Here is a 27,445-nt window from a genome sequence, read left to right as displayed (position 1 = left end):
CTCAGTCCTCCTGACCTCAGTGGCGGTGGCAGACGGGGACATGCAGCAGCAAACACACACACACACACACACACACACACACACACACACACACACACACACACACACACACACACACACACACACTACACACTAAACGCTACACACTACACACATACACACTCTCTCACACACACACACACACACACACTCTTACACACACAGACACACTCTCTCACACACACACACACACATAATACACGCTCTCTCACACACACACACACACACACACACACACACACACACACACACTACACACTAAACGCTACACGCTACACACACACACACTCTCTCTCACACACACACACGCACACTCTCACACACACAGAGACACACTCTCACACACACACACACACACACACACTCTCACACAATACACACTCTCTCACACACACACTCTCACACACGCCCCTTTAAACGCGTCACTCCCCGGCTGGTTGTCTAGTATCTGGCGGTGTGTGGCTGTGTGCGGTCGGACTGTGGTTGTGTCTCCGGGCTGCTCGCGTTGATAGCGACACACCGAGGAGGACGCGTTTCTTCGCCGGGAGATGGGAGTGCAGCAGACGGGATGGCTCTGAGACGACTCGCCCTCACGCTGCTGGCCCTGGCCGGGCTGGCGACCCTCGCTAGCGGTAAGTTCTCCTCCCGAGCACCGGGGCTTTTGTCTCCCCCGGACCGGGCATCGCCTGCCGTCGCCCCCCCGCCATGGCGCTCCGAGCCGGAGGATTGTGGCTAACCGAGGTCTAGCTAGCGTCGACCTCAAATACACCCACCGCCGCCGTTCGGTCGAAACTAACACAAAGTCCCGCTGCTGGTTTGTGTTGTTTATCGGGAATTTAATGGTTTAAAAAAAAATAAACAAACCCCGACGTGTTGATAATGGTCGCTGGTGAAGCACGGAGCAAGTAGCTCCACCACAACAACAACATGGTGGGGCTGTTTGTTCCCGCGGCGGCGGCTAACGTCGGGCTAGCCACCTGGATAATACACCGAGTAAAGTTCAAAAGCCTCATTTGTGGGTTAGAAAACTGAAATAAAATAATTGTGCAATGTGGTGTGGACACGTTAGGTGTTGGGTTATACTCCCCAGTGTGTAGTTGTAATATCCCAGTGGCTCTTAATCGAATACATTCACCCAAACAGTGAGTTGTTTACCTGCCCCTGTGTGTTACTCAGGTGTGGAGGTGAAATGTGTGCAATGTGCTCACTTTCCGTTCCGACACCCGGCTAAGTGCTGGAGTTCACACACACAGAGAGGGGGTCTTGTGAATGGAGGGCCTCCGCCGACTGGCTGCATGAAATGTGTTTTTGAGAGTAAACACTGGCAGCTCCTCCATCGCTGTCCATTTGTAAGGAGAGAGAAAAGCCTCCTCAGTGGCCTCCAGCGACAGCAGCCGTGCATTCAGCCGTCCCAGACACAAGTCAGAGTTGAAGTCTGGGTTCATTGTGATGGAAATGTGGCAAGTGGGGTCTTTTGAGGGGCCAGTTTAAGGGGGGAACTGCTTCAGCCTGAGCCCGGCTGCCGGAGCAGCTGATCCCCAGCTCCACACCTCTGCACCCACTGGGGCTGAGGAGGCTGGACTGGACTTGTGTGTATTTGCCTCTTTGGAACCGTCTGCTCAGCTTGGACTTTGTGCCCAACTTTCCCTTAAAAGGTTTTTTTTGTTTTGTTTTTGAACTTCTTTTTATTTCCTGTTATCGAATACAGTCATACAGTACATCGTTTTTAACATGAAATTAGGAGCCTCGGGTACAAGTCTTAGGTTAATGGGGTTAACTGTCCACGTATGTCTCGGGTCCAAGCCATCATGATGCAGGTATATCCAAATTAAGTTATTGATTAACATTGTCCACAAACACATTACATCAAGACAATATTCTGAGATCGCATAGCCTGCAGATGTCCATTGCTTAAAAGGTAAAACAAAACATGCAATATATATATATATATTTTGCTCGTATCAAATGGAAGTGTAGAGCAATCGGGGACCAGTTGTTTTTAAAAACCTCTGTTTTCAGTTGTAATGGGGCAGTCAAGTATTCCATCCTGTACATATCTTGAAAAAAGGTTTTTCTAAAGCCTTGTGTTACACAAACTCTATATTCCCCCCCGTGGTGTGTGCGTTTTGCCTTGTTGCAGCCTGCCATGCTGCACAAGCCGAGTAATGAAAAGACATAACTCAGTTGCCTGCGCCAGAATAAACACCCTGTCCTCATTGTGGTCTATTAATGTATATCTTCTGCTTTTTTTAAATGACTCATCCTTCCAAGAAATCATAAAAAAATGATGCCTCCTCAGCTGAGTTTAGATAAGGGCGCAGTCCAACAAAGATGCTTTCATGCAAGAAGACACACACGGGGAAAATGATCACACCTGTGTGGCAGGTTTGTTTGACCGGGTTAGTCTAACATCGACAGTGGTGTGTGTGTGGTGGGGGGGAGGGAGCTGGTGGGTGGGTGGGTGTGCGTCTGGGGGTGATGATGGGTTTGTCCAGCTGGCGGGGTCTGTCATGCAGGGGGCCCCCACAAGTCTGTCTGGAGCCATGGTTTCACACCATATAATGGATTACACCAGGCCAGGGCTGAAACCAGACAAACCTGAAAGTAGCTGTGCTCCAGCAGATTCCAGGGCTGTGGCCAACGGGCCGTGGGGTTTTTTGTGGGAATTTGCTCCACTCTCGGGTTTGATGAATCCGTCCCTTGTTGTCGACTCTTAAGGATTAGAAGTCAGCGGTGTTGTGGGCATTAGAAGCCTGCGTAATGCAGTCTGCCCTGAGTGCATTGAACACAGCAGCAATGTGATATGGGCCCTGTCAACCACACTGCCCCGAGGTATAGGGTGCGTCCCTCTCCTTGTCTTTTCTTCCCACTCGCTCCATTCTCTCTCTCATAAAAGGGCCTGGCGCTTTATCAGTATTTAATCTGTCCTTCGTTATCTCTGGTCCCACTTCTGCTTTCACTTACTGACTTCCACCAACAGGGAGCTGGAGAGAAATCAACCTCGGCTGTTTTGTTTGTTTGTTGTTTAGCCATCGATAGCTCCTGCCATCTCTGAACTCTTTGAACTCAGTTATGTCAATCCCTGATGTGACTCGGTGTGAATTCAAGACGGGCTAATTGGGGAAAGTCCCGTCTTTTCAGCTTGCTGTCAGAACCACCTCTGGTACAGGTGCTGTTTTAATGTCAAACTGGAGGTGAAGGGGTTCAGGTGGAGGAAGTGCGGGCTAGTCAAAAATCGGAGCATGTGTGCACCTGCCCATTAGATCAGAGCCAAGGGAATGTGCGCAGAAAGGCTGAGACTTATTGGGTTCAAAGGTGTGTGCATATAAAGAGACTGTGTGTGTGTGTGTGTGTGTAGAGGGGGGAAGGGTGGTGGTGATACTTCCAGCTGTCTAAATGGAGAAAGTTGTTTAATTCTTTCCTGAACGTTTAGCAGTTGTTGAGGCCTGTTCTCAATCGATGGATGTTTATGCTACATCCAGGACATGGTCAAACTTTACACCCCAGCCCGTTCACTCCGCTCTGCTTCGGCCAATCGGCTCGTTGCTCCTTCACTGCTAAACACTCATCAAAATCACGACTGTTTGCTGTTCTGGCTCCTATATGATAGAATGAGCTCTCCATCGACATCCGGACATCAGAAAGTTTACACATCTTCCGCCGCAAACTAAAAACACACCTCTTCAGACTATACCTTGAATAAAAAAAAATTAAAAAACAAAAACACCAACAATTTTTGAAACTAACAATTTAGTAGAACTTAAATGGCACTTACTTGTAGCATTTTGTAGTTTTGCTTTATTTTTGAAGAACTTGTACTTTCTTGATTCTTGTTGTTCTTGGTTTGTTCCCTCAGGGTTGAATTAAGTCGCTTTGGATAAAAGCGTCAGCTAAATGAAATGTAATGTATGCTCATGGATCCCTGCAGCTACATCACGTTTAAAAAAAAAGAAGCTCCACGTCTCCTCGTACTTTCAGACTCAAAACTAGCCACAGTTTCTATAATGTGGCGCTGAGTCTGGCAGGGTCAGGGCCGGTCTGGGGTGGTCTAGTTTTCCCTCCATAATGACCACTGCTGGTAATGACCTCCGATGGCCCAGAGGCACAGAGCCCTAATTGCTACAGCAGACAGTATAGCCCCCGACTGACCCAGCTCCGCCATTACCGATGTTGGACCACAAGGGATTACTGCCACCGCAGAGCCAGCCCGCTTCTCGGTTACAAAAAAATCTCCATGCCTTTTAAATTCATTCCAAGCACTTTGTGTCTGTTTACAGGGTTTGTGTAGTTTATGTGTTGGTGGTAGAACATTAGCTTTTTTTTGTCATTCCTTAACTGCTTGGTGATAGAGTTGTTATTGTCACAGTACACCCAGACAGCCCCGGTAGCTATGCAGGTTCATGTCTATAGGGATAAACCTGACACCCATCCCCCAGAAGTCTCTCTGTAGAGGTGTTTGATTTGCTGTTTTGGCTGCTGTTGGAATGCAGATCAGACCTGCTCTTCCTCCTGCTTTCTGCAGAAAGTTTTGCAGTCAACTTCCCTGACAGCGATTTGCTTTGATCAGTGACGTCGGTACGTTTTTTTTGTTTTCAGTGTTTATTGTCAAACTAGTTACGCACAATTTAAACCTTTACGGTCTTTCCTTCGACAGGCCCACACTTCCTAGTTGTGTCTAACTCACTTAAGCAGCCATCCTTGAAAAAAACTCTTAATATGAAAAGTTGGTCCTTTGTTTTCTTTTTTCTTAGTAATGTAATATTCATCTGATGTTATAATTTGGCAGAATACTTTGACTCCCTTTGAATCTTCTGCAGAGTTTGGGCTGGGCTGTTTGATGATGATGATGATAGCCAGGAAAAGTTTTGGTGTCATAACATTACCAGATAATCCACTGTATACAAAATATCATTAGATATTATCATCATTTTTTCCACTGTGTACCGCACATATCTCTCGTCAGTTCTGTTTGCTATGAAATACTTTTGTTCAGTTTAGTTTATGTAATACAGTTGTATTATATAAAATTTATACATGAAGATGTCAAATATAAAACTAAGTAAAGAGCTGATTATTGTGATCAAATACTTGACACTTATGCTAATGAGATACATGAATTAAATTACTGTGAGAGTACTAGTATTTTTTTGCTCTTTTAATGTTGTTGTTGTTGTCAGTACCAGAACACTGTCAACATTGTTGCTTGCCTCCCAACCAAGCCAACAATCTGGAGCCAGAACAAAACTTAAACAACAGTCGTAGTGTGGCAGGGGAAAAAAAAGAAATTAAGTCTCTGGTCGGCTAATACCGAGAAGGGTTTTTAAGCTGAAATCACATGGTTGATACATTGGCTCACAGTGCTGCAACACACTGGGTCATTAAAGAGGCAGCATCGACCAGTTAAGGGATTTGACCAGCAGCATCAGCAGCAGGTCTGAAGTGAGTCTGTGCTCACAGTTGTGTGCCTTTTAGATCTCATTAGACTGACGGACAGTCATACAGGCAGACAGACACGCAGGCAGTCAGACAGATGAGCAGACAGGATGCGCTGTAGCCTGGAGGGTAGTGGTCGGTAGAGATAGTAGACGCGGCCATAGCCCCAGAGACCTCACTTTAGAATCAGATCAGTAATCTGACCCTGAGATGCAGACAAAGGTAATGACTTTCCTCCTTCCCCCTAGCATTGATTAGGACACAGTTGTGGCGCGTGCTTGTGTGTGTGTGCGCCTGTATGTGTATGTTGCACTCACACTGTCTGGTGGCGTCTGCCTGTCTTGATCAGCTCTCTGTCTGGTATCTGTATGGATCTAATTTCAGCCGGTGCATTTTGGTAATGGTGCTCTGCTCCCCGATCACACACAGACGATCCCTGCATGCGTCACTTAGCCCCCAGAAACCCACTGGGTTAATGTAGCCCCCCCCCCCCGCCCTACGCTTAGCGCTCTTAAAGTGTTTACCACAGTCTTCAGAATCTCGCCACCCTCCGAAGTGCACCTCTGTTTTGATAGGGCCGCTCCGCACGAGTAAGTCTGAACAACACCCACGTTGGCACCAAACACCGTCATCGTACTGAATGTGTGAAGCTGTTTGGACTGGGACTACGCTGTGGTTTCAGCTGCGTCCAAGTTAAGACAATGCTGGTTATGGCAACAATGTTCTATTAATCCTCTCCTGAGTGTGTCTGCTATTTCCTGTCTCAACATGAACGGAATGATAGGAACTTCACACACCAGCTCGAAGGAGTAACTTTTAGTTTTGTTGGTGCGCTCTCCCTGTTTCTCCTCTCGCTGATTCCCCTTTTCCTGCTATTTACCACCTTCCGCAAGTCAAAGTCTAGACTGGGTTTTAATGATGGTCGCAGCTGGTCACTCGGGTAGACCTCCATCCCAGCTGGGGGGCTCTGTAAGTCCCCCTCGTTACCCTCTCTGCCCCCCCCCCTCCTCTCTGTATTGTCCTGCTCAATATGGGACCAGCCCCCTTCCTGTCTGGCCCAATGCAGCCCCCCAAACATTGCGGTTGTTACTGCTAACCCTGGTCTGTCCCCTGAGCGCCACCCATCCCCCTCGTTGCTCCACGCTGAAGTGTGCTCCCCCACTCCACTCTGCTCTTTGTTCGCACAGGGCCAGTCCAATCCCTCCTCATGTCGTCTTAATCTCCACACAAAGGGCCAGTGTGAAGACCACCAATTATGTGGATACAAGAGCAGAGTTCACTCAAAAACCACGTACACCCAGCCTCCACTCAGATCCTTGTATATTTAGGCTTGATATTATTCCCAGTCTAGCTTTGTAACACTTCTGCTGTGAATCCAGTGAGATATGCAGAGCAAACAACATGGTGTTTGGGTGAATGCCAGTGGGCCACGAATTCTTCTCGTGTGGTTATACAGCTTTTTATTTTTGAGGTTACGATTTCCCTGTGTGTGTGTGTGTGTGTGTGTGTGTGTGTGTGTGTGTGTGTGTGTGTGTGTGTGTGTGTGTGTGTGTGTGTGTGTGTGTGTGTGTGTGTGTGTGTGTGTGTGTGTGTGTGTGTGTGTGTGTGTGTGTGTGTGTGTGTGTGTGTGTGTGTGTGTGTGTGTGTGTGTGTGTGTGTGTGTGTGTGTGTGTGTGTGTGTGTGTCTCAGAATCAGAAGGTATTTATTGCCAAGTAGGTTTACACCTACCTGGAATTTGCTCTGGTTATTGGTGCATACAATGAACATAGAAACATAAAAACACAATAAATACACCACACATAAGAAAAACAATAAAAAACTATATTTATTTACTCACTATTTACTTCTTTACTCACTTTTTCTAATATTTATACAAAGTAACATTTATTTAGACATAAACATATCTATATACAAATATATAAAAGATAAAAGATATAAAAAGTGATATGCAAAGTGCAGAATGCAGAACAGTGTTAAATTGCAATATGTTTGTGTTTGTGTATTTTTCTGGAGGTATCCCTTTAATATTGCTTCTTGTGTTGGCTTGTAATGGGCAATTTTCTAATCAATAAGCACAGCTGTTGGTTTTACAGGGTTTCAGTGTATATATAATAACATATTTTGTTGTAGACTTTCCATATTGGTCACCCAGAGGCGTCTTGTCTTCTATGGAGGCAGCTGACATGCGGTATAATCACATGATAGCCCTTAACTCACGGCTGGGGAGCCTTTTTCCTATCACAGACTATATCCAATTCTTTATAACAAAGTTGGAGGTCCAGACTAAATTATTGAACACATATATCACACTAACCTGTCTAATGCAGTGGCTGAAAGTGCTTATCCTCAGAGAGACCTCCACAGTCCGATCATTGCGCTGCTAATGCTATTAGAAGCCTTTTTTCTGGGTTTTGGTTAGTTAAGCTGCTTTCAGACATGAACTGAAGTCTGGACATTTTCCGGAGGGGCTCTATGGGGGAATGCAAATGTCCAAGTCAATTCCTCCTGATGAATTTTCCCTGCCAGCCCCTCCGTAAAGTATCAGGAAAGTGTCAGAGTTGAGCCCATGTGAAAATAAAGCAGGAAGATATCCAGATAATTCATAGCAAGTGGGTGGGAGTGTTGATCAAGATTAATACGTGGCGGACACTAAACTCGGAGAATAGAAATATCTCCTGATGATAAAGAGGTGCCATACACATGGAAGATGTCGACGACAATGTCAATTTGAAAGTTTTTGGTGACAAAGGCCAACGTGGTGACGAAGCACTCTAAGAAAACACACTCTGCTTCCTGCAGCAGACTTCATTTTCTATTGTGAATGCGTCTGACTTGGACAAACTCTGGAAAATGTCTGAACCTAATTTCCGGATGTTTTGCTCATGTCTGAAAAGTCCTTGTAAAAACTGAGTCAGTTTTGATAAGCACTCTTCGTAGCAGCAGATTGTCAGAAACAGTGCATGACTCCTCAGAATGGGGAAAATGATCAGGATGAACAGTATATGGAAATCAAGCAGAGGCTTGGTTGGCCTTGTCATAACTTTGCAGCTTCATGTTGTAGGTTTTGAATGTGTAAGTTGTCAGATGTCAGCTGGATCCACAATGAACAGCGAAGCAAACAGGTTTAGTTTGTTAACTTTTGTTTCCTAAAGGAGTTCTAAAAACTCACTAGCATATTGAGATGTCATGGCAGGTTTTTTTTCTTCCAGAGCAGAGTAAACACACACAGCCGCCCAGTTCATATCAGACATGAACATGTGTATTTAACATGTGTTTTGCGTGATCCAATCTGTGGATGTGGGTATATGTGGCCCAGACCACCTCAGGATATGGGCTGAGTGATAGGGTCTCAAATCTCAAATGCTGTACACTTGTGATCGGGACCCTAAAATGATCTTAATGCCAAGTGTGAATGGTCCCAATGTTACCCCCTCTCCAAATTCACTTACCACAGCAAATACAGCTGGCAAAAGACTGCAATCCCGTCCTTGTTTCATACTCCGCTGTGATCCCACACAGAAAAGGCAAGTCGTGTGCTGCGTGTTAGGTCTGTTTCATTGCGGTCGAGAGAGAAACTGGAAAGTTCTGCGGGATCAATCTGTCTCGGAAGACTTAGCACAAACCAAACTCTCGGTAGACCACAAACCATCCATGGCAGCCGCGAAAAGGGAACGTGTTTGTTTCCAGCCATGTTTGGTTTCCTTCCTGAGCTTCTGTCCGTATGTCCGTGGACCATCTGTCTTACCGCACACAGCGTCTCCATGATGAAAGTGCCTGTCCATTTCACATCTTGCTTTTCTAATCGGCTCACTGATGATAATTTATTGCCTTGAATTGATGCAGCATGGTTGTCCTATTAACTCTTATATAGTCTTCAGTCTTCACTCTGTTTCTTGGGAGAAAAGATGAGGACGGTAATGTATGTTTGCTGTGAAGAAACGCTTGCTCAACATCCGCCAGTAAACAACAGGCAGACAGAAGAGAAAGTGTTGTTACTGAGTGTTGTACTGCCTTTCAACCTACAGCAGTGTTACTTATATCATCTGTTAAACTCAGCTAAACTATTTGCTCCATTGGGGCTGCAGATTAGCGTGATGTGGCACAACACGGGGCTTGTTTTTCTGTCTTTATCAACCCCAGCCGGCTTCACCTCTGTGTAATCTGCAGGAAATTCCATCTGCATGCGAACTTTACCGAATTTGGACAGTCACTGCCAGGAGTTCCTGCCACTTTCCCGCTCGCCTCCTGTGGAGCAACACACACACTCTCACGCAAACACCAAACAGATGAGAAATATTACTGAAACCCTGTGTGTTCCACATTTCCCGTTACCAATCAGTGGACAAGCATAGACACATCAGCGTACACGCCACATGCAAAAAATGCTCCCACGCAGAACACAACCTCCCAGAGTTCTGAGGAAACTTCTCCCATGACACCAGGTTTTGTGGTTTTGTCCACTTGGTTTGTTACATGTTGATGGTGTAATCTTTGCATTACTCACTAAGATTACTTTTTTTTTAACCATACCGGATAAAAGCCTAACCATGTGACAACTCTGGTTCAACAATGTGTTAAAATCTGCTGACACCTCTTTGACAGAGCCTTGGTACTTTGAGGGAAGATCAGTGAGCTCCCCTGTTCAAAGAAACCCTCAGGATAAGACACAGAGGATTAGTGGAAGCTTGCCACTCTTAAAACCCTTTCTTTCCTCTGGGCCAGACATTGTCAATGGTCCAACCAATGCTGAGGCTCTTTTTTGTTGGGGAATTTGGATGGAAATTCCTCTCTGCTTTGTGTCCTTTCCTCTGTTGTTGTTGGTGCGGTGGTCTTGTCTTCGCTGAGTCCACAGCGATTAGTCTTGAGTGGTCCAGCTTTTGTTTTGACCCAGGATCAGCTCTGGGCCTGTCACGCCTCACTCACGGTGCCGTTGTCAGTCAGACAGTATGTCATTTACCACTTACTGGGCTTCAGTTGAGCTTAGCTGCTTCCCCATGCTTTTATTCCCATGTGAAAACTAGTCCCAGCAACCATGTAACCTTGCCTGGTCCTGTTCTGGAAGAAGAAAACCTTGGGAGAAACCTCTTTGTGCTGACCTTAACCCCAAATGAGAAGCATGTGTGCTGCGACTGAAAATCACATTTCACTCCAAATCTAATCAGTTTGCAGTTTCTCTCCAGGTCGCCCAACGATTGCTGTTTTTGTTTTAGAAGTGACAGATTTGTGTGGACTTTCCGGCACTGCACCCAATTGATTGTGTGGGTGGACCTCCGTAGTTTTATTACAGCGGCGGCTGGAGTTCCATTCTGTCAGCTTTAATAGGTCCCCACGCAGGAGTGTGCTGTGTTTAATAAAACTCCTGTCTCATTAGCTCAAACAGTGGCAGCTCTCTGTGTCGGTGTGAGCGAGGCAGGGGAGAGGCACGGAGCAGAATGCTGCATCGGGGATTTGGCAGAAAAAGCTCTCCCCTTGTTGGGTTTCACTTTGTCTGTCCCACTGGGCAGGTCCATCTCCACCCTGCGTGTTTGGGTTCATCTGCAGTGAAGGATCTGGTTTCAGGGCCATCAAGGCTGTCTGGCTCTAACTCCCAGCTCTGTGTCTGCTGGAGTCTCAGTGCCTGCAGCTCAGTGGGACACTACACTCTTTACATCCTGTGTTCAATCTGTGGGGTTAGCTCGCCTCCTGCTGGACAAAATGGAGCAGTGATATCGATTTTTTTATTCGTGGCCTCAATCTGATGAACTGTTATTTACTTCTCTGTGTCTCTGTCCTTTTTCCGCAGCTCTGCGTTGTAACTGCACAAACTGTGAGAAGACGAGCTTCGAGTGTGAGACGGATGGCGCCTGCATGGCGTCCACGTACAACATCGAGGGGAACGAGCAACATGTACGCATCTGTATAAACCGGGACAACCTGGTCCCCCCTGGACAGCCCTTCTACTGCCTGAGTGCCGAAGGGCTGCTCAACACACATTGCTGCTATGAAGATTACTGCAACAGTATTGACCTGAAGGTTCCAGGTGAGGCTCCATCATCATTATCTTCAGAATTCCTTCAGTTTATTGGACGATTGGATTTTGAAGTGATCGCCTCTGCTCATCCGTTTTCTGTGTTTGCCGTCGTAGTCCCAACAACGAGGGGAGACGGGTCGGGGTCAGGAGGTCCCTGGGGGCCGGTGGAGCTGGTGGCGGTCATCGCAGGCCCGGTGTTCCTGCTCTGCGTGCTGCTGATGGTCGGAGTGTTCCTGTTCCAGTATCACCAGAGAGCCTACAGCCACAGGCAGAGGCTGGAGGTGGAGGACCCCTCCTGTGACCATCTGTACTTGGCCAAGGACAAGACCCTGCAGGACCTCATCTATGACATGTCCACCTCCGGGTCCGGCTCTGGTCAGTACATGCTGAGCATCTGATGTATTGAAATCAATGTGTTTGGCTGTGGAGAATATGCTCTCTTTAATAACTAGCTGTCATGTATTGTCAGCGAAAGCAGTAGCAGAACAGTCTTTCATGTCGTTCTATAAATATACAAATGAGCCGTTACTCAACTGCAACACTCGCGAAAATTATCCTGACCTAGAATCTGCTGAGGGTATTCCCCCCCCCACATCCACAAAACCAGTCCACAGGGAACAATGGCTGATTTTCTGTTTGTCTCTGCTGCCCCCTTCAGGTTTGCCCCTGTTTGTGCAGCGGACGGTGGCCAGGACCATCGTACTGCAGGAGATAATAGGAAAGGGTCGTTTTGGTGAAGTGTGGAGGGGCAAGTGGCGAGGAGGAGACGTGGCGGTGAAGATCTTCTCCTCCAGAGAGGAGCGCTCCTGGTTCAGAGAAGCCGAGATCTACCAGACAATCATGCTGCGGCACGAGAACATCCTCGGATTCATCGCAGCAGACAATAAAGGTGAGGAAGACGTGGAAAAATCACATGACCGTTTCAGACACTTATCCAAAACATAGAATTAATAATTTCCTAGACCCACTGACACTGTCAGAAAGTTGAAGTCCTTTCAATCAAATTAAAAAGAGCTTAATCTTGTCAATGCCATTTTAAACCTCTTTATTTTCAGATAAAACCAAATTCTTATAAATTGAGGAAATGTCCTACCACATACTTGTTGTTTCAAGTGAATTACAAGATCACTGACCCCCTGTTGTTGTTTTGCTCTCTGTCAGATAACGGCACTTGGACTCAGCTGTGGCTGGTGTCAGACTACCACGAGCACGGCTCCCTGTTCGACTACCTGAACCGCTACTCCGTCACCATCGAAGGAATGATCAAACTCGCCCTGTCCGCCGCCAGCGGCCTGGCTCACCTCCACATGGAGATCCTCGGCACTCAGGGTGAGACAAACCTCCTGTGTGATAATGCAGCGAATGCGATGCATAAACAGTGGAACACAGCGGGAACATGAAAGCACACGCATAAGTTATTTACATCCTGCTAGAGTGTGCTGTTTCTGCTGAGCCCTCGAGGCATATGTAATGATGTGTTATCTGTTCGGCTGCAGGTAAGCCGGGTATTGCTCACCGTGACCTCAAGTCTAAAAATATCCTGGTTAAGAAGAACGGCATGTGTGCTATAGCTGACCTCGGCCTGGCAGTCCGCCACGAGTCCATCACAGACACGATCGATATCGCACCGAACCAGCGCGTGGGCACCAAGAGGTAAATGTTTCCATCCTCCATTAATTCCTAACGACACATTGTAGTTTTGCATCAGGGATTTTTACAGGTCTTCTCATAGAGTTGGCGAAACACGTGGGAGCAAAGCAGCAGTGAAAACAAATATTATCCTGATAAAAACTCTCCGCCATAGTCCTGCATGAAAATGAAAAACACATTAATGAGCCGCAACACTGAACTGACGTGTTGCTTACTTCCAACGAACATGATCACTGTAGTAAATCCCACACGCTCTAAAGTCAACGATTTAAGATTACACCCAGAAAAAGCTTTATTCTCTTTGAGAAGAGTGTGTTTAAAAATTGCAGCACCCAGCTGTTCTGGTAAATAATATATAACCTTATTAATAATCAAATTGAGTGTTTATCTGTGTGTATTTTTTTTGTTATCGTTTCCATTTTCTTTTGAGTATTACAAAAAGCCAGAAAAGGTGTAAATAATAATATAAACAAATCTTAGAAATATGTAAATAGCTTAAAAATCTTTGGCTTTCCTATTTTAATGTATTTTAGTTAGACTCCTAGTTGTCATGCCTCTTGGGAACTTTCACCAAAACCCATTGATGCAGGTTTTTGTTGTCTAAAAATGGGACCTTTTCACCAGTGACATGCATTATCCCTAAACATTAAACATTTTTTATCCTTGAACCTTGAATTATACTAGATTTGATAATTGAAAAGATTAACTCGGTCAAACTCCTCCGTTGTGGCTTTGACTGACTTGTGCCCTGTGGTTCGGCTCCAGGTATATGGCTCCAGAGGTTCTGGACGAAACCATCAACATGAAACACTTTGATTCCTTCAAGTGTGCCGACATCTATGCACTGGGGCTGGTGTACTGGGAAGTTGCGCGTCGCTGCAACACAGGAGGTGAGACTCTTTTGAGAATGAAGAACCCTAAATGTTCTTAATGGGAACCAGTCGATGTGAGGAGCAGGAGCCTGAGACTTACACGTCCTTTCCATTGTGTCCTGCAGGTATCCATGAGGAGTACCAGCTGCCCTACTACGACCTCGTGCCCTCTGACCCCTCCATAGAAGAGATGAGGAAGCTGGTGTGTGACACGAAGCTCAGGCCCAATGTGCCCAACTGGTGGCAGAGCTACGAGGTATTTCACACTATTAATACTCTGAAAACCAGCAGCTGCACTGGGTCTGCGTCTCTAAAATTAGATTTACTGGCTGTTTTTGGAGTCGGACCTCTCAGGGAATTTTTTTCTCCGTGATGTTGGATGAACTTGTGTCGTGTAAAAGATCCAACAGCTTCTTTTATTTACTCATTTTAAATGAAAGCTGTAAAGTTTTCTCTTAGAGAAGACCCTTAAAACTTTGCTGGTGTTTTTAAAATAATGCATTTAGAATGTTTTCTGCTGATCCTCATTTCCTAAGTGGGAGCAAAATTGGGTTCAGTGCTTCAAACATGTTTTACACAAACCTCCTGTCCACACTAATAGGAATATATTTCATAACAAACTTTTCCCCCTGGGCCTCTCGTCTACACGTCAAGAAACTAAAACATCTCTGCTTTCTCACGTGTGCTCAATGTTGATTTGAGTTATGAGCATGAGCCAGAAACAACAAAGGCGGTTATATACCGGTTTCTCTATGTTTGGTTTACGTTTGCAGCTAAATTTAGCATCACTCCGCCACATTACTGGCATTCACAAGCATCTACCTCGCCCAGTATTACTTAGAACACAACAGTCTTCTCTGGTATTGATGGATTGTTGATGTAGATGTTATCGCCCTGCATTCCTGTTTGAATGTTTGTATAAAGATATCTCCTAATACTAAGGTCAAATATCTGATAAAACAATATCAACAGTATCGTAGACGAGGCCTCAGACGTGTTTTCTGTCAGTTGAACCCCTGTGTCCTTTCTGTCCTTTCTCTCCTGTGCAGTCGCTGCGTGTGATGGGGAAGATCATGAGGGAGTGCTGGTACGCCAACGGCGCGGCCCGACTGACCGCCCTGCGCATCAAGAAGACTCTGTCCCAGCTCAGCGTGGAGGAGGACATCAAAATGTGAGACTCAGGCGCCGTCAGAGCAGCTGACTCACCGGAGACACGCGGCCAGACCCCACTCCGATAGGAAAGAAACACTAAAGACAGACTGCAAATGAAAACCCTGCCAGTTTTAAAGCCACACTCCAAGTTGTGACCAGGCCTACCTCACCTTTTTAGCCAAAACTACTGAGAACCCCCCCCCTCTCTTCCTTGTCCTTAACTTTTATCTCCCCTTCCATCCTCGTGTCCCCCCCCCACTGTTTCCCTCTCTCTTCTCCATGGGCCACAACACTACCACTGTTAATACCATCCCACTCAACCTCTCTGTTTTCATTTCCCATGGCAGGAATTATTACTATTGTACAGCGACGGGATTTGTTTTTATCTTTTTTTACCTCTGAAACTTCGCCGTGATGGACTAACCTTGTCCGGACGAGTCGAGCATGTTGTGGGTTTGATGTTTTAGAGAAATAACAGTTTATAACACGCCCACTCTGCTGTGTGTGAGGCTGAGGAGCTGCGTCTCCTAGCGTCTGGACACGAGACCCTCGGACGTCCTCTGGTCTCGGCTGTAGCTCATCAGACACAAGCAGGTGTCGGCCATTCATTCTGTTGATTTTTAGCATGAACAGCTGGAATGTCTATTTTCTTTTCTTTTTTTAAATCCTACAGACAGAAATTAGTTGCACTCAACTGTAGCTTCCTCATCATGTGTGAGACCTTCAGGTAAAACCCGTAATCAGTCCTGGTGTTTAAGTGTGAAACGTGGCAGGGATAATGTTTGGGAGGGTTTCAATTTTTAATTTATTTGTTGATATTTTTTTTATTTCATATGTTGATGAACACTGTGAGATTGAGATGTGACGAGCCAGAGTCAGGATATGAAATGTAACGTTGTCGTTAGGTCTGAGCTTTCACCGCCATTTTCCAGATGATGGAGGAGGAGGATGATGATGATGAAGATGAAGGTGAAGGAGTTGCTGCATTCTTTTAATAAAACACTCGGTTCAGATCTGGCTGTGAGGCCCTTTAGTGAAAAGGCAATGACATCGTGCACACTGAGCAAATAAGAAGCGTATGAAATGGCAATGAAAATACAGTTTATTGTTTTTTTTTCCTCAAATTATATTTTGTGTTTTATATAAAGATATCATGATGGGGTGTTTTTTTTCTTTTTCTTTTGACATTGACACTACTGATGGGTACATATGATTTGTATATAAAACATGCATTTGTTCCTTTTATACCACAAGCACCAGTGTGATGTGTTTTGGCTTGAATGGTACTTTTCAGAAGTCTGGTATGTGATCTGTCCACCTGTGCCAGGAAGTAGACTGTGTCATTTGCTGGAATTTGTTTGTTTTTTCACTTGCTCCTCTCATGGCAGTTCGAGGTACTACTGATCCCAGTTGATTCTTTTCTGTGTTTGTTTTTTTCCCCTTGCATCTTCTGTTTTTATTTTGAAATGTATATTTGTTGGAATCACTTTGCGAGTTCTTGTCAGAGCTCAGTAATGCCGATCTGCTCCTACATAAGACCTCTTTCTCATTGACACTGGAATATTACGGCGCATCGTGTAAAAAAAACCCAGAATGCTGAATTAGCCATCGGTTGTTTCCGTCGGCGGATCACACGAAGGGATCACGCAGTTAGATGTGAAAAGCAGCTCAGAGGTTTTACTTCGAAGACGGACGCGCTGTAAAGTGAAACCGCACGTTTTCATTGTCCTCTTGTCGCCTGCAGCTGCGAGTGGCTGCGGACGAGACTATCAAAGTATTACACTGACGTTCTGTCACCATCAGGCTCTGCACTGTTACGTCCACATGGACTTTAGTTAATGTTCATTACGTCATCACTTGATCTAGAATCCGTGTCATGTTGTTCTCCATTTTGCATGCTGTCTCAAACACTGGCTCCTCTGCACTAAGGTGGATGAATTCTTGAAGTCTTTCCCTCTTCCTGCCTGTTGTTTATTTCTTTTTGAAGACCTCCTGGTGTTCAGGCTGTTGGCTCTTACCCCGACATGTTGCTGCTACTGTTAACATGGGGAGAGGTGCAGCAGGGGGAGGAGAAGAGCTGGGGAGGGCTGGGGAGGGCTGGGGGGGGGGGGGAAATGGGAGACTTCCGTCACTTGAACCAAAACAGTCAAAAACACTCCAGTCCATGTTTGGTTTGTTGCCATGGGTATGTGTTCATCTGACATCCTGTTCATTGTGTAATTCTTCAAGATTCAAAAATCATGTTGTGCAAAAATCTTTTCAGAATTAGTTCAAGAGTGTAAATAGATGAGATACAATAAATTCCTCTTTTTCTTACCTGGGACTGTCCTTGTCATTGTAGAAGCTCTTTGTCAGCAGCCGTCACGTTTATACAGACATTACATCCTCAAGATTTTACTACAGTTTTAAAAAGGATGAAGCTTAACGAGATGTTTTTTTTAACAAAACTCGACCAACTTATCACACCATGCATCGCAACAGTTACAGCTAACATCAAGCAGAGAAACATCTGGTACCATCACTCCTTTCTCACTCCACGCCGGCACAGTAGTTTCTCAAAAGTTTAAAACCTGTACTTCTCCACCTCAACTGATGTTGCCTCAAATGACATCACTCGAGGCCGTTTGAGCCTTTACACAGCTTTACTCAGAACCACAAATACCTTTTCTTTGTTCAAGACATCCCATCATAAAACAAGTCGATTTGTTGAATTCAGACAACTGGAGCCTAATGTTGACTGTAGATAAACTGACTGAACCAATCCTTTAAACAGCTCATTGTATTTATGAGGCTGTAGTGTTTGGTCTTAAATTGTATTAGTTTCCATGGATTCTTATTTTGTCCACCTACTGAGGGTCAACACCTGATTTATGATCTCAAATCGTGAAATTTGACGTCAGTCATCTTAACCAGAAGGAAAGATGTTAAAGCTTTTCTAGTGAGTTCTTAACTCAGTTTAGATGAAAATGTTTTCGTAAATTACTTTTTCAAGAGGAGAATAACCTGAGAAATGAGCACATATTTAAAATGCATTTTATTTTCCTTTACAAGAAACAAAAGCAGACAAAGAAATAAGATGGAGGGGAGAGGGCGTGGGAAAGCTGTATATAAAGAGATGCAACCTCTGGCGTCCTGAAAAAAATATGTACAATTCAAAATAATATCCATACAAAACATGCCACATACAATAAAAATGATCATTATATTTATTCATATTCCCTAAAAGTATCTCTGCTGTACAGATGCAACGTCTTTTCTTTTTAAAAAGTAGGTGAGGTTAAAAAAAACCTTCAATTTGAGCAAACTTTATTAAATTATAAGATATGCAGAGAACTTAAATTAAGATTCAGAGAAGTTAAAAATTATTCATTCTAAAATCCAGTGAGCGGCATAATGTCTCGTCATTGTCTTCCCTTGAAATAGAAACATACCAAAAAATATATATATCACTGCTTCGGATACTCGATCAATATCTACCACTTTAGAGAAGTTCTCCGTTATACTATGAGAGTGCAATTCATTACCAGGTTAAGTATGGGATTAACTTTTGAGTATTACATCATAACATACATGAGGCCAAGTAAACATTTCACAAGGTTTACCAACACATTCACTTCTATAGGGAAGATATAAAAAAGCAAAACACGACAATATTCTCGGGACTTCAAGATTTTCCATTCAAGGGTATACGAATCCAATTGTGACCGATTGAGGGAGAGGTTTTGGTAATCAACAAGCAGTAGCATAAATAAATTGGAAAAATAAACACGGACAATATTACATAAATACAAATGCTATGCACCATTGTACTGCTTTTATGCAAGAAGTGATTTTCATGTCTTAACTAGCGACTCTCCGCGGGAACCCGAGCGGCTCGCTGATGACCTGGGCTTCTCGTCGTCACTGATTGGAGAAGACCAGACACGCTCTCACACCTATTTTAACAAACTTGTCTCTGAGAGCTTATAGCAAAAAACACTAATAGAAAAAACAGGTAAATGCAAAACACTCTGGTTCATATACATAAAGATATTAGTTTGCCATTTTACATATATTTATATTTATATACAGCTTTATCTTTGTTAAAATGATATCCAGTGGTTGATTTTTTTTTTTTTCAATTTTATTTCTCTACACTTTTTGACTTTATTGATTACAAAGGGGCTGGATAAAGAGTTGCTGTCCCCTAATGCATATACTATATATACAGTTTGTACAACTTTTGCATTTTTAAAATCATGTGAGGTCTTAGGTTCGGGGGAAGGAGGAAACAAAGTAGTACGGGAAGGTGGAGTTTCAGTAAAGCTCCCTTTAAAGACTTTTTCATTCATCTTACATAGAAATGAAAAACAAATGCCCTTTTTTCCAATAAGTCTTTCCCTGCCATCGGTTCAGCCTCGAGAGGACAGTACCAGCACTAGAAGAAGAATAAAAAAAAAAAAAAAAAAGCACACTACAGGGGAAGTAGAAACACTGCAGGCTGTACTCAGGCAGAGGAAGACTTACTACAGTAAAGTTTAACAACAGTCCACTAAAGAACAGAAGAGAGGAAGAGGCATGATTCAAGGTTTAAGGTTGAGCCGTGAAAAGACTGACCTGCTGGGGTGGGGTGGTGGGGGGGGGGATAAAAAAGCATTACATGGGACAGTAGTCATGCATCCACCGGCTGGTGTCCAACAAGCGCACCTTCAACGTACGAGGCGACGAGCAAATGTGGTTTTTTAATGTTTGGATCCCGGCGGCGTCGCCGTCTGGAGCGGCTGAAGAAGGTGGATGTTATTGTGCTTTCACACAGCTGAGCGCATGGGTTTCAGACGCATTAAATAAGAGAGTACAAAAAAAAAAAAAGACAGAAAAAGAGGAAGAAAGCTACATCAATGTCCAGGATGATTTGGTGGCATTTATCATGATTGTGATTCGAATGCAATGTCTTATCAAAACTGTCATATAGTTCCTCTGTATAAATAATTCATGAATAATAATTAGGTTGGCTCATTATTTTTGTTGTGTGTGTGTGTAGATTACCATCAGCATAGAGTAGATTGAGAGCAAACCTGCTGCTTAAGAATCCCTGCTTGTCCGAGAAGGCTAAGCCCATAAAAACATTCCCCCGTTCCCCCCCGGTTCCACAGTAGCAGTTAACAGTTTTCATACAAAGCAGTCACTTCCCGCTAAAATCAATGAGGTAGACTGGGTCCAACTAACCCGCCGTGGGGCTCCACGCAGTCACGCCATCCGGTGCCTCGGGAGCCACAGAGCTATAGCATCTCAAATTTTTATATTAACTTACATCTTCTTTTTTTTTTTTTTTTTTTTTGCTTTTCTTCTCCTTCTCCATCGATCATATGTAGTTCTTTACACAGAGCCACATGAGGATTGTCTAGCTAGCCAATATCTGTGTTGTCTTCATTGATGACTTGATGGGGAAAGTGCCTTTTCTGGGAGGTAAAGAAGGGGGGGGTGGAGGGGTCGTGGTTAGGTGGGACAGGGAATAGGTCCGACTTAAAACATAAAAATGCATCATTAGTTCATTCTTAGTACTTTAAAAATGGCTTTTTGTCGGAGCTCCGGCCGAGCTCTGCACTGCGAGTACTGATATCAGAGGGTCAGAATCATTTGGTAGACGTTGAGGATTGTTTTCCAGCCACTGGGAGATTCTTGAGAGAACAGTCGAAGAGGGGGAAGGGGGTTTTGGCTGAGGAGAGGGGGGGGTTCACACGAGTCCAAACATGAAAGTCAGTCCCACCGTCGAGCTGCTGCCGACGAAGGTGCTCGCTTGCTTTTATTGATTAATGCTCTTCAAACCTTTGGCTACGGGTGTCACCATTTCAAAATCTGTCAAATGACGGAGGCCAGACCTCCTCCCTCCGTCCACGTCTTTCACAACAGCTTATGCACTGGCTATGTAGGATTCAAAGGCTTTGGCGCAGGAGTGTTCTGGCGCCAGCGAGACAGGAGCGCTCCACTTTTTTCCCGTCCTGTCCCGTTAGTTCATCCACTTGCGGCAATTCCAGGCTCCACAATGGCAAGGGATCTTGTTCTGGTCGTCCTCAAAGTCAAACTGGTAGTCGTACGTCAGCTGGAATAAAGAAACGGATCATTTAACAGTGGCGGAGATTTCGAATCGAACTTCAAAAAACATAGAAAAGACAGTAAGACTAGGACTGAGTGGTGGAGAGTTCTCTAAATGCACTGCACCTCCTCTCCCTTGGGGATCCGGCGGCTGGAGATGATGATAATCTTGTCCTCTTTGTCAAAGGTCACAACCTCCGCAACACAGTTGGGGGCACAGGAATGGTTGGCGTAGCTGGAAAAGGAGAAGAAAAAAAAAGAAGGGTCGGTTTAAAACATACCAGACTCAAAGGTTTTACAACGAGACAACCAGCAACAAACGGACACTTACCGAGCCGGGCCGCCGGTCAGAGTGGCATCGATCACCTGCTCGTTGTTGATGCGGAACATGTAGATCCCACGGTTCTAGGCAAGAGAAAAAATAAGAAAAATATTTCACACGGTTGTCTTTGCTGGTTCTTAAGAGTTGTCCAGTTAAAGAATACATGTGGGCCCTCCACTCAACTAAAGAAACAGAAAACTGAAATAAAACTTGCGACGTGTACCTGGGACTCGTAGATCTTCTCCCGGCTGTTTGCCACCTCGTTGCGGATGACGGTGCCGATGTACTCGATGACCATGGTGTGCCGGTCCAGATCCTTGGCAGCGTACAGACCCAGGCCCTGGATTCGGGATCGAGCCAGGTACACGTTGTTCTTCCACTCGGTCTTCAGGCGTCGGTACTGGGAGGACTTGGAGTGGACAAACTGCTTGCTGTACGGTGTGTTGAGCTCCCCGGTGAACGTGCTCTGGTAGGCCTTGGACACGCTGGTGCTGTTCAGAGTGTGAGGCCTGCAGACAGGAGGAAAACAGGGGTGATGTCCTTTGATAGAAATAACTAGAAATCAAACAATGAGTTTAAAAAGCGTCGGCCCTCAACATTAGGGCTGTGTCGTATTTAGCAAGAAACTACCTTTTTTCTAATGTAACAGAATATGTTGTCTGGTGTAGGATAAAAAAAATCCAATAATTGTTTGCTAATGTACGAGCACAAAATCGATGAATATTTAAGTCGACAAGCCTCAATGCTTTTAGACCGACAACACAGGCTTTTGCTCTGTTTCATATTGTGTCTAGAGCCTGTTTTGCTCTGACTGTAAAGTCCAGAGTCTGGTTCTGTAGCGATGCCTCACCTCTTGCAGTGCGTGGGGACCTTGGATTCAGAGCGAGCACAGCCGCTGGGGTTGATCATCAGGGGAAGCTCCATCAGAGGATGACGACCGTATCGGAACTGATAGTTCTGGCAGTTCTCCACTCCAGGCAACTGAAACACAACACCACCAATGAGCTTTTCTGCGCAGTAGACTCGTTAGGGGACAGCATGACTTGTAAGGACGGGAATCACCAGGGACCTCCCGATACTATGTATTGCTATTCTGTAAGTATTGCGATTCGATATTACGATTTCCTGCGATTCCTTTTGGTTATTTTTTTTTTTAAATACTGGACCATGGAAAAAAGTTGAATCGTACCTTCAAATACAACACAGTCAAATTCACTTAGAACTTTACAAGTTTTATTTCAAATATTAACATTAACTTAATGACTGCTGGGCAGCCAATAGAGAAAAGAAATAAAAATGTGCCCTATTATTGTAAAACTGCACACAAACTGACAGATTAAGAAATGTATGCCACTTAGGCTTCTTTTTAACAATAAATAAAAGGTAAATTAAATAGAATGAATAAAAGTTTACTTAGAATATAAACTTTGAAATAAACAAAAAGTAGGCTATGCCTCATTGTTGTTTGCATGTAGGTGATGCAAAGCTAGTGCTTGGGTACGTTTAGATTCTTGTCCAAAAACAAGAGCAGATCAACTTGCTTCCTCCATATAAACCAATAAATAAGTTAAAAAAAATAAATAAAAAAAATAAAAATAAAAAAATATATATATTTTTAAAAATCGATTTTGGAGGCAGCATGGCGATTTAAAATCGTCATACACAAGAATCGCGATTCGTAACTGAATCGATTTTTCCCCCCGTCCCTAATGACTTGTAGTAAAAGGGTTGAAAAATTGAACAAATGGGACACAGTGATATTCCCTCCTGCTGAAATCTCTTACCGACTCGGTGATTCTCATGACAGCGTGAACGGTGAGGCCGTACATCTCCTCTCCTTTCACATGTTCGGTGAACAGCTTCAACATGGAGGATTCATCTCGGAGTTTCGCCACCTGCTGAACAACTAGGTCCCAGATCCCTGAGGACAAAGAATTAGATTCAGTTAATGGTGTTAAGTATAACACTGAGAGATATCATATCAAATAATAATAATAATAATAATAATAAAGGTGGGAGCAGTGTACGTTCTTACCTTCTGGAGTCGAATCCCGGTACTGCAGATCCTCCATGCCGTGCTCCAACACACGCACCTCAAACAGCGGGTGACCCTCGTCCTCGCTGATGCGGCAACGGTAGCGGCAGCGCTTGTTGGGCACGCGTGTGCTCCAGTAGATGCGAGTTGCCTCGTAGCCAACTGGGAAGATTGCAGTGGGCGAGTGGAAGTTGGTCATTTGGGAGGGGAGCAACTGGCCGACAGCGTGAAAGATGAGGCCGCCGACACGGAACAGGTGGATGCGTTCCCCTCGCTGTAAGATGCTGGCGATCTGCTTCACCTCATCACGCTCGATGTAGACACGCCGCAGGACAGCAAATGTGCTTAGTTCATCCTCACTGGGGCCCTTCAGCTTGTGCTGGGTGCACAGCATGGTCTTGTCCTTGAAGAACATGCAGCGAGCCCGGATGGCGCAGGCGAAGTGGTAGACGTTTGGGCAGCGCAGTCGGTTGCAGCTGTTGGTGGCGCCCGTTTTCTGGCAGTAGGCGCAGAGAGTTCCTAATCCACGACGCAAGGCTACCTCCACGTTGATGAGGGCCCCCCCCTGCGTTTCATACACCTCTGTGGACCACAGGGCGCAGTTAAGGTGCACCCACAGGTCCACATCGATGTTAAGCAAACGGGCCGGTCCATCCGTGTATCCGTCTCCTTCGTCGTGGCAGAAACAGCATTTGCGTTTATCCCGAGGCAGCTTGTCCGGTCGGAGAGTGATGCGCAGGCGCTCCATCAGCTCCGACACCTCCCGGCTGCTCTCTTTCTTAGACCCGCCCTTACGTATCGTGATGACAATCTGAAGACGCTTCCAGCGAATCCCCTTCCATTTTTTTAATTTGGGATGTACCACCTCCTCATCAGGGGACAGAGGCCTGCGCTGCTTGGGAGCCTTAGGGGAAAACTCCATGGCACTGGGAGAATCTTTAGGAGGATGAACTGGATCAGCAGTCGTGTCCTCCTCCTTCTTCTCCTCCTCCTCCTTCTCCTCCTCCTCCTCCTCCTCCTCCTGCTTGGTAGTAACACTCAGATCTTGCTTCTCCTCAGTAGGAGCAGTGGGATCAGAAACTTCAGAAGCAGCTGCTTCATCATTGACCGACTCTGGAGCAGCAAGTTGAGACTTTGTGTCATCAGATGGTTGAGCAGCATCAATTGGAGGAACTTCTTCCAGGTCAGGCTCGATCTTGATCTGTACACTGGAGGGACTGAAAGGAGCAGGGGAGGGACAAGCGGATTTTTTCGAAGGTTCAGCTTCAGCAGATGGAGCTGAGACAGATGGAGGAGGTTGTGGCGGAGATGGTGAAGGGGGAGGAGATTCCTCCACCGGTATAATAGGAAGGTGGCGCACATCCAAATCGTTCACTTTGGTTGTGTAACAGTGCTGGGGCGGTTTGTCGTCATTTTCTGAGAATTCCTGGGAGAAAAAATGCAAACATGAAATCTACAGCTTTCAATAAATATTTAACAGGGAACTATGATTAAATATAAGAAATAAATCACAGAGTTCTTAAAAAACCTGTAGTGACTGACCTGTTTAATAAGTGCCAGAATGTCCACTTGTTTCTTCAATGTGCAGCCTGGTAGAGACACGTCAAATTGCCTTAGCCACTCATCCTGACTGGATGAACTGTCCTTTGTACACAAAGCCCCTGGAAAACAACACAATCTTAAAATCCGCCTTAACTTACCCATTATTACACTTAAACTCTGCTCTCAGTGACAAATGCAGGTTTGTGAGTGTTTCCAGAGCAGTGCCATCAACTACAGTGCCAACATGTTTTGAAGATCCTTTCTGCTCAGCTCACAAGCAAGAGAATGTTCACAGGTTCACACCTGATGGTCCGACCTGTATGACAAACTTCCTAACAGGACAATCCAGATCCACAAAATGGTCTCATACCTGACTGACCGGGTCCTTTCCCTGACCCATCCACTTCAGGCATGTCAGGGTTTTGTGAAGTCAACTCATAGGAACCTGGCATCCGGATGTTGAGCAGCTGGGCCATGGCCATCATCACATGGTTCAGTTTCTGGAGGAAAAGCAGTTGCAAGGTTTTGTTCACAATCCATGAAGATAAAGAAACACACAGAGAGCACAAGGATATCCTGACTTAGTACCTTGGCCGCAGCAGAGGACAGGGTGAAGGTGACGGACACCTCGTTGCTTTTGGCCTTGTCCCAGTGGTTGGATGTGGAAACTTCTTTGCTGTCAGCCGTTTCTAATGGTTTGTTTTCTGGGAAGGCTAGAAGAGAAGAGAAGTGAAGACTCGTGTGAGAGAAATTGGAGCGGCTTCATACCGCACTTGTTCTTGTTTTGGTGTGAATCCGGAGCTTTAGTCCTGTTGCCTTATCTAGAATGTATCTAAACGTATTTTATCTGTGTTATGTGATTTCTGTGCGTCTTGTGACTGTTGATATTTTTTGTATGCTGCTGTCTTGGCCAGGCTTCCCTTGGAAAAGAGGCCATTGTATCTCAATGGGACCGGCCTGGTTAAATAAAGGCAAATAATAATAATAAAATAATATGTAAGTCCATCTCTTGTCACTTTAGATATAAATGGATTCAAAACATCAAATGAGTCTTGAACTGTTAAATTTAAATTTTAGAATGGATTTCTACATAACATACTGATATATATATATATATATATTTATATACGTTAACAGAGTTGCATTTGCAATGTTGTACATTACCAGGTATGGCAGTGCGAGGAATGAGGGGGATGATGGGGGATATTGCTCTCTCCGTCTCCTCCTCTTTCGGCTCCCGCAGGTGAGGGAAGCGTGGGGTTTCATCTCCCACATTACTCTCGGGGGAGGATGCTGGGATGATACTTTCCGGGGCGTCCTCGTCATCGCTCTCCATTCTGTTAGAAATAGGATGGGTTTATAACCACTTAACAACATGTAACCCGTGTGGTCTGACTGACAAAGAATTCAAAAACAATCATCCTGTTGTACCTGATGTCCTCATTCTGGTTATGTGGAGGCGTGGGGAGAGCAGCGAGGATGTCCACACTCTTTACCTCCTGCGTAACTGATTCGACAGGGGAAATGATTGAGAATTTAGGACCCAGTTACTACATATTCAATATTCATGAAAGCCATCAAGTTCTTCAAGTCCCTAATTGTTTACCCATTGGCTCTTCTGCTGGCTTTGTGTTTTTCTGACCACCAGACAGCTCCTCCACAGGAGTCACTCCGTTCAACAGCTTGTGCTGCACGGAGGGCGGAGGTGTAGGGGGCAGGGAGGATGGGGGCGTTGGTGGGTTGCTGAGATTACTCTGTGAAGGCATAAAAGCAGTTGTTCTTAAAGAAGTATTCATCAACAACAAATTGTAATCACAGTCTACAGCGAAACACTGGTACAGATTAGTATTACCTTAGTGAGTAACTGAGAGTAGTAGTCTGGGATATTGTCCAACACTGCATTTCCAAAAGATCCTTTGAGCTGGGCTTTGCCGTTGGCCGGGCTGCTTCCAAAAGGGGCGAATAGATCCAGGCTGGCAGTGATTGAAGGCTCCATCAGGGGAAGCAGAGAGAGACCCTGAAGGGGACAAGCAGCATGATGAAGAACCACTCTACAAAACATTCATGGCAAAACTTATTACAGAATTATTGTTTACCTGTTTGAGTTGTTTTATTAGAGCTTCAGCACTTTTACCAACTTCCTCCTTCTTATTCTTCTTCCGTGCATTCGTCCCTCTTTCTCCGGCTGGCTTGTTTGTGCGTTTTGGCTTTTGTACAGGAGACCTTTTTGTTATAGACTGCAAGTCCTGAAAAGAGTCGAGAAAATCAACGAGGGGTTCTTCTCCCACAAACAACAGCTTGATGAGGGCAAAATGAA

General features: G+C 45.0%; 2 protein-coding genes across 2 annotated transcripts in view; one reads left to right on the top strand and one right to left on the bottom strand.

Annotated features, from left to right (window-relative positions):
* The first annotated feature begins 505 nt into the window (after window positions 1-505).
* acvr1ba (activin A receptor type 1Ba) lies at window positions 506-17,234 on the top strand. Its single transcript, XM_061075200.1, has 9 exons — window positions 506-671; window positions 11,256-11,492; window positions 11,598-11,858; window positions 12,142-12,372; window positions 12,645-12,812; window positions 12,980-13,136; window positions 13,899-14,023; window positions 14,131-14,261; window positions 15,055-17,234. Exons 1-9 carry the CDS (start codon window positions 608-610, stop codon window positions 15,178-15,180), a joined length of 1,500 nt encoding a protein of 499 aa, XP_060931183.1. The 5' UTR covers window positions 506-607; the 3' UTR covers window positions 15,181-17,234.
* A 938-nt stretch (window positions 17,235-18,172) lies between these two features.
* kmt2d (lysine (K)-specific methyltransferase 2D) overlaps window positions 18,173-27,445 on the bottom strand; it is a 29,134-nt gene continuing 19,861 nt past the window's right edge. The window contains exons 41-55 of the mRNA XM_061075585.1: window positions 27,225-27,374; window positions 26,981-27,145; window positions 26,735-26,882; window positions 26,560-26,635; window positions 26,293-26,465; window positions 25,717-25,841; window positions 25,499-25,628; window positions 25,129-25,247; window positions 23,587-25,012; window positions 23,336-23,472; window positions 22,402-22,532; window positions 21,775-22,060; window positions 21,561-21,634; window positions 21,356-21,464; window positions 18,173-21,236 (exon numbers count right to left, since the gene is read on the bottom strand). Coding sequence (XP_060931568.1) covers window positions 21,144-21,236; window positions 21,356-21,464; window positions 21,561-21,634; window positions 21,775-22,060; window positions 22,402-22,532; window positions 23,336-23,472; window positions 23,587-25,012; window positions 25,129-25,247; window positions 25,499-25,628; window positions 25,717-25,841; window positions 26,293-26,465; window positions 26,560-26,635; window positions 26,735-26,882; window positions 26,981-27,145; window positions 27,225-27,374 — 3,342 coding nt within the window. The 3' untranslated portion in view covers window positions 18,173-21,143. The remainder of the gene's footprint in view (window positions 21,237-21,355; window positions 21,465-21,560; window positions 21,635-21,774; window positions 22,061-22,401; window positions 22,533-23,335; window positions 23,473-23,586; window positions 25,013-25,128; window positions 25,248-25,498; window positions 25,629-25,716; window positions 25,842-26,292; window positions 26,466-26,559; window positions 26,636-26,734; window positions 26,883-26,980; window positions 27,146-27,224; window positions 27,375-27,445) is intronic.

This window comes from Limanda limanda, chromosome 7 (genome assembly GCF_963576545.1).
Source record: "Limanda limanda chromosome 7, fLimLim1.1, whole genome shotgun sequence".
Taxonomy (NCBI): Eukaryota; Metazoa; Chordata; class Actinopteri; order Pleuronectiformes; family Pleuronectidae; genus Limanda; species Limanda limanda.
This window is presented reverse-complemented; position numbering and strand designations above follow the sequence as displayed.

What these genes read in the sequence shown, in the direction of transcription:
- acvr1ba (XM_061075200.1), top strand. Translation starts at nt 608, where the DNA reads ATGGCTCTGAGACGACTCGCCCTCACGCTGCTGGCCCTGGCCGGGCTG. An exon ending in GCTGGCGACCCTCGCTAGCG is followed by an intron (nt 672 to 11,255) that starts GTAAGTTCTCCT and finishes CTTTTTCCGCAG; the next exon opens with CTCTGCGTTGTAACTGCACA. An exon ending in CACCTCCGGGTCCGGCTCTG is followed by an intron (nt 11,859 to 12,141) that starts GTCAGTACATGC and finishes TGCCCCCTTCAG; the next exon opens with GTTTGCCCCTGTTTGTGCAG.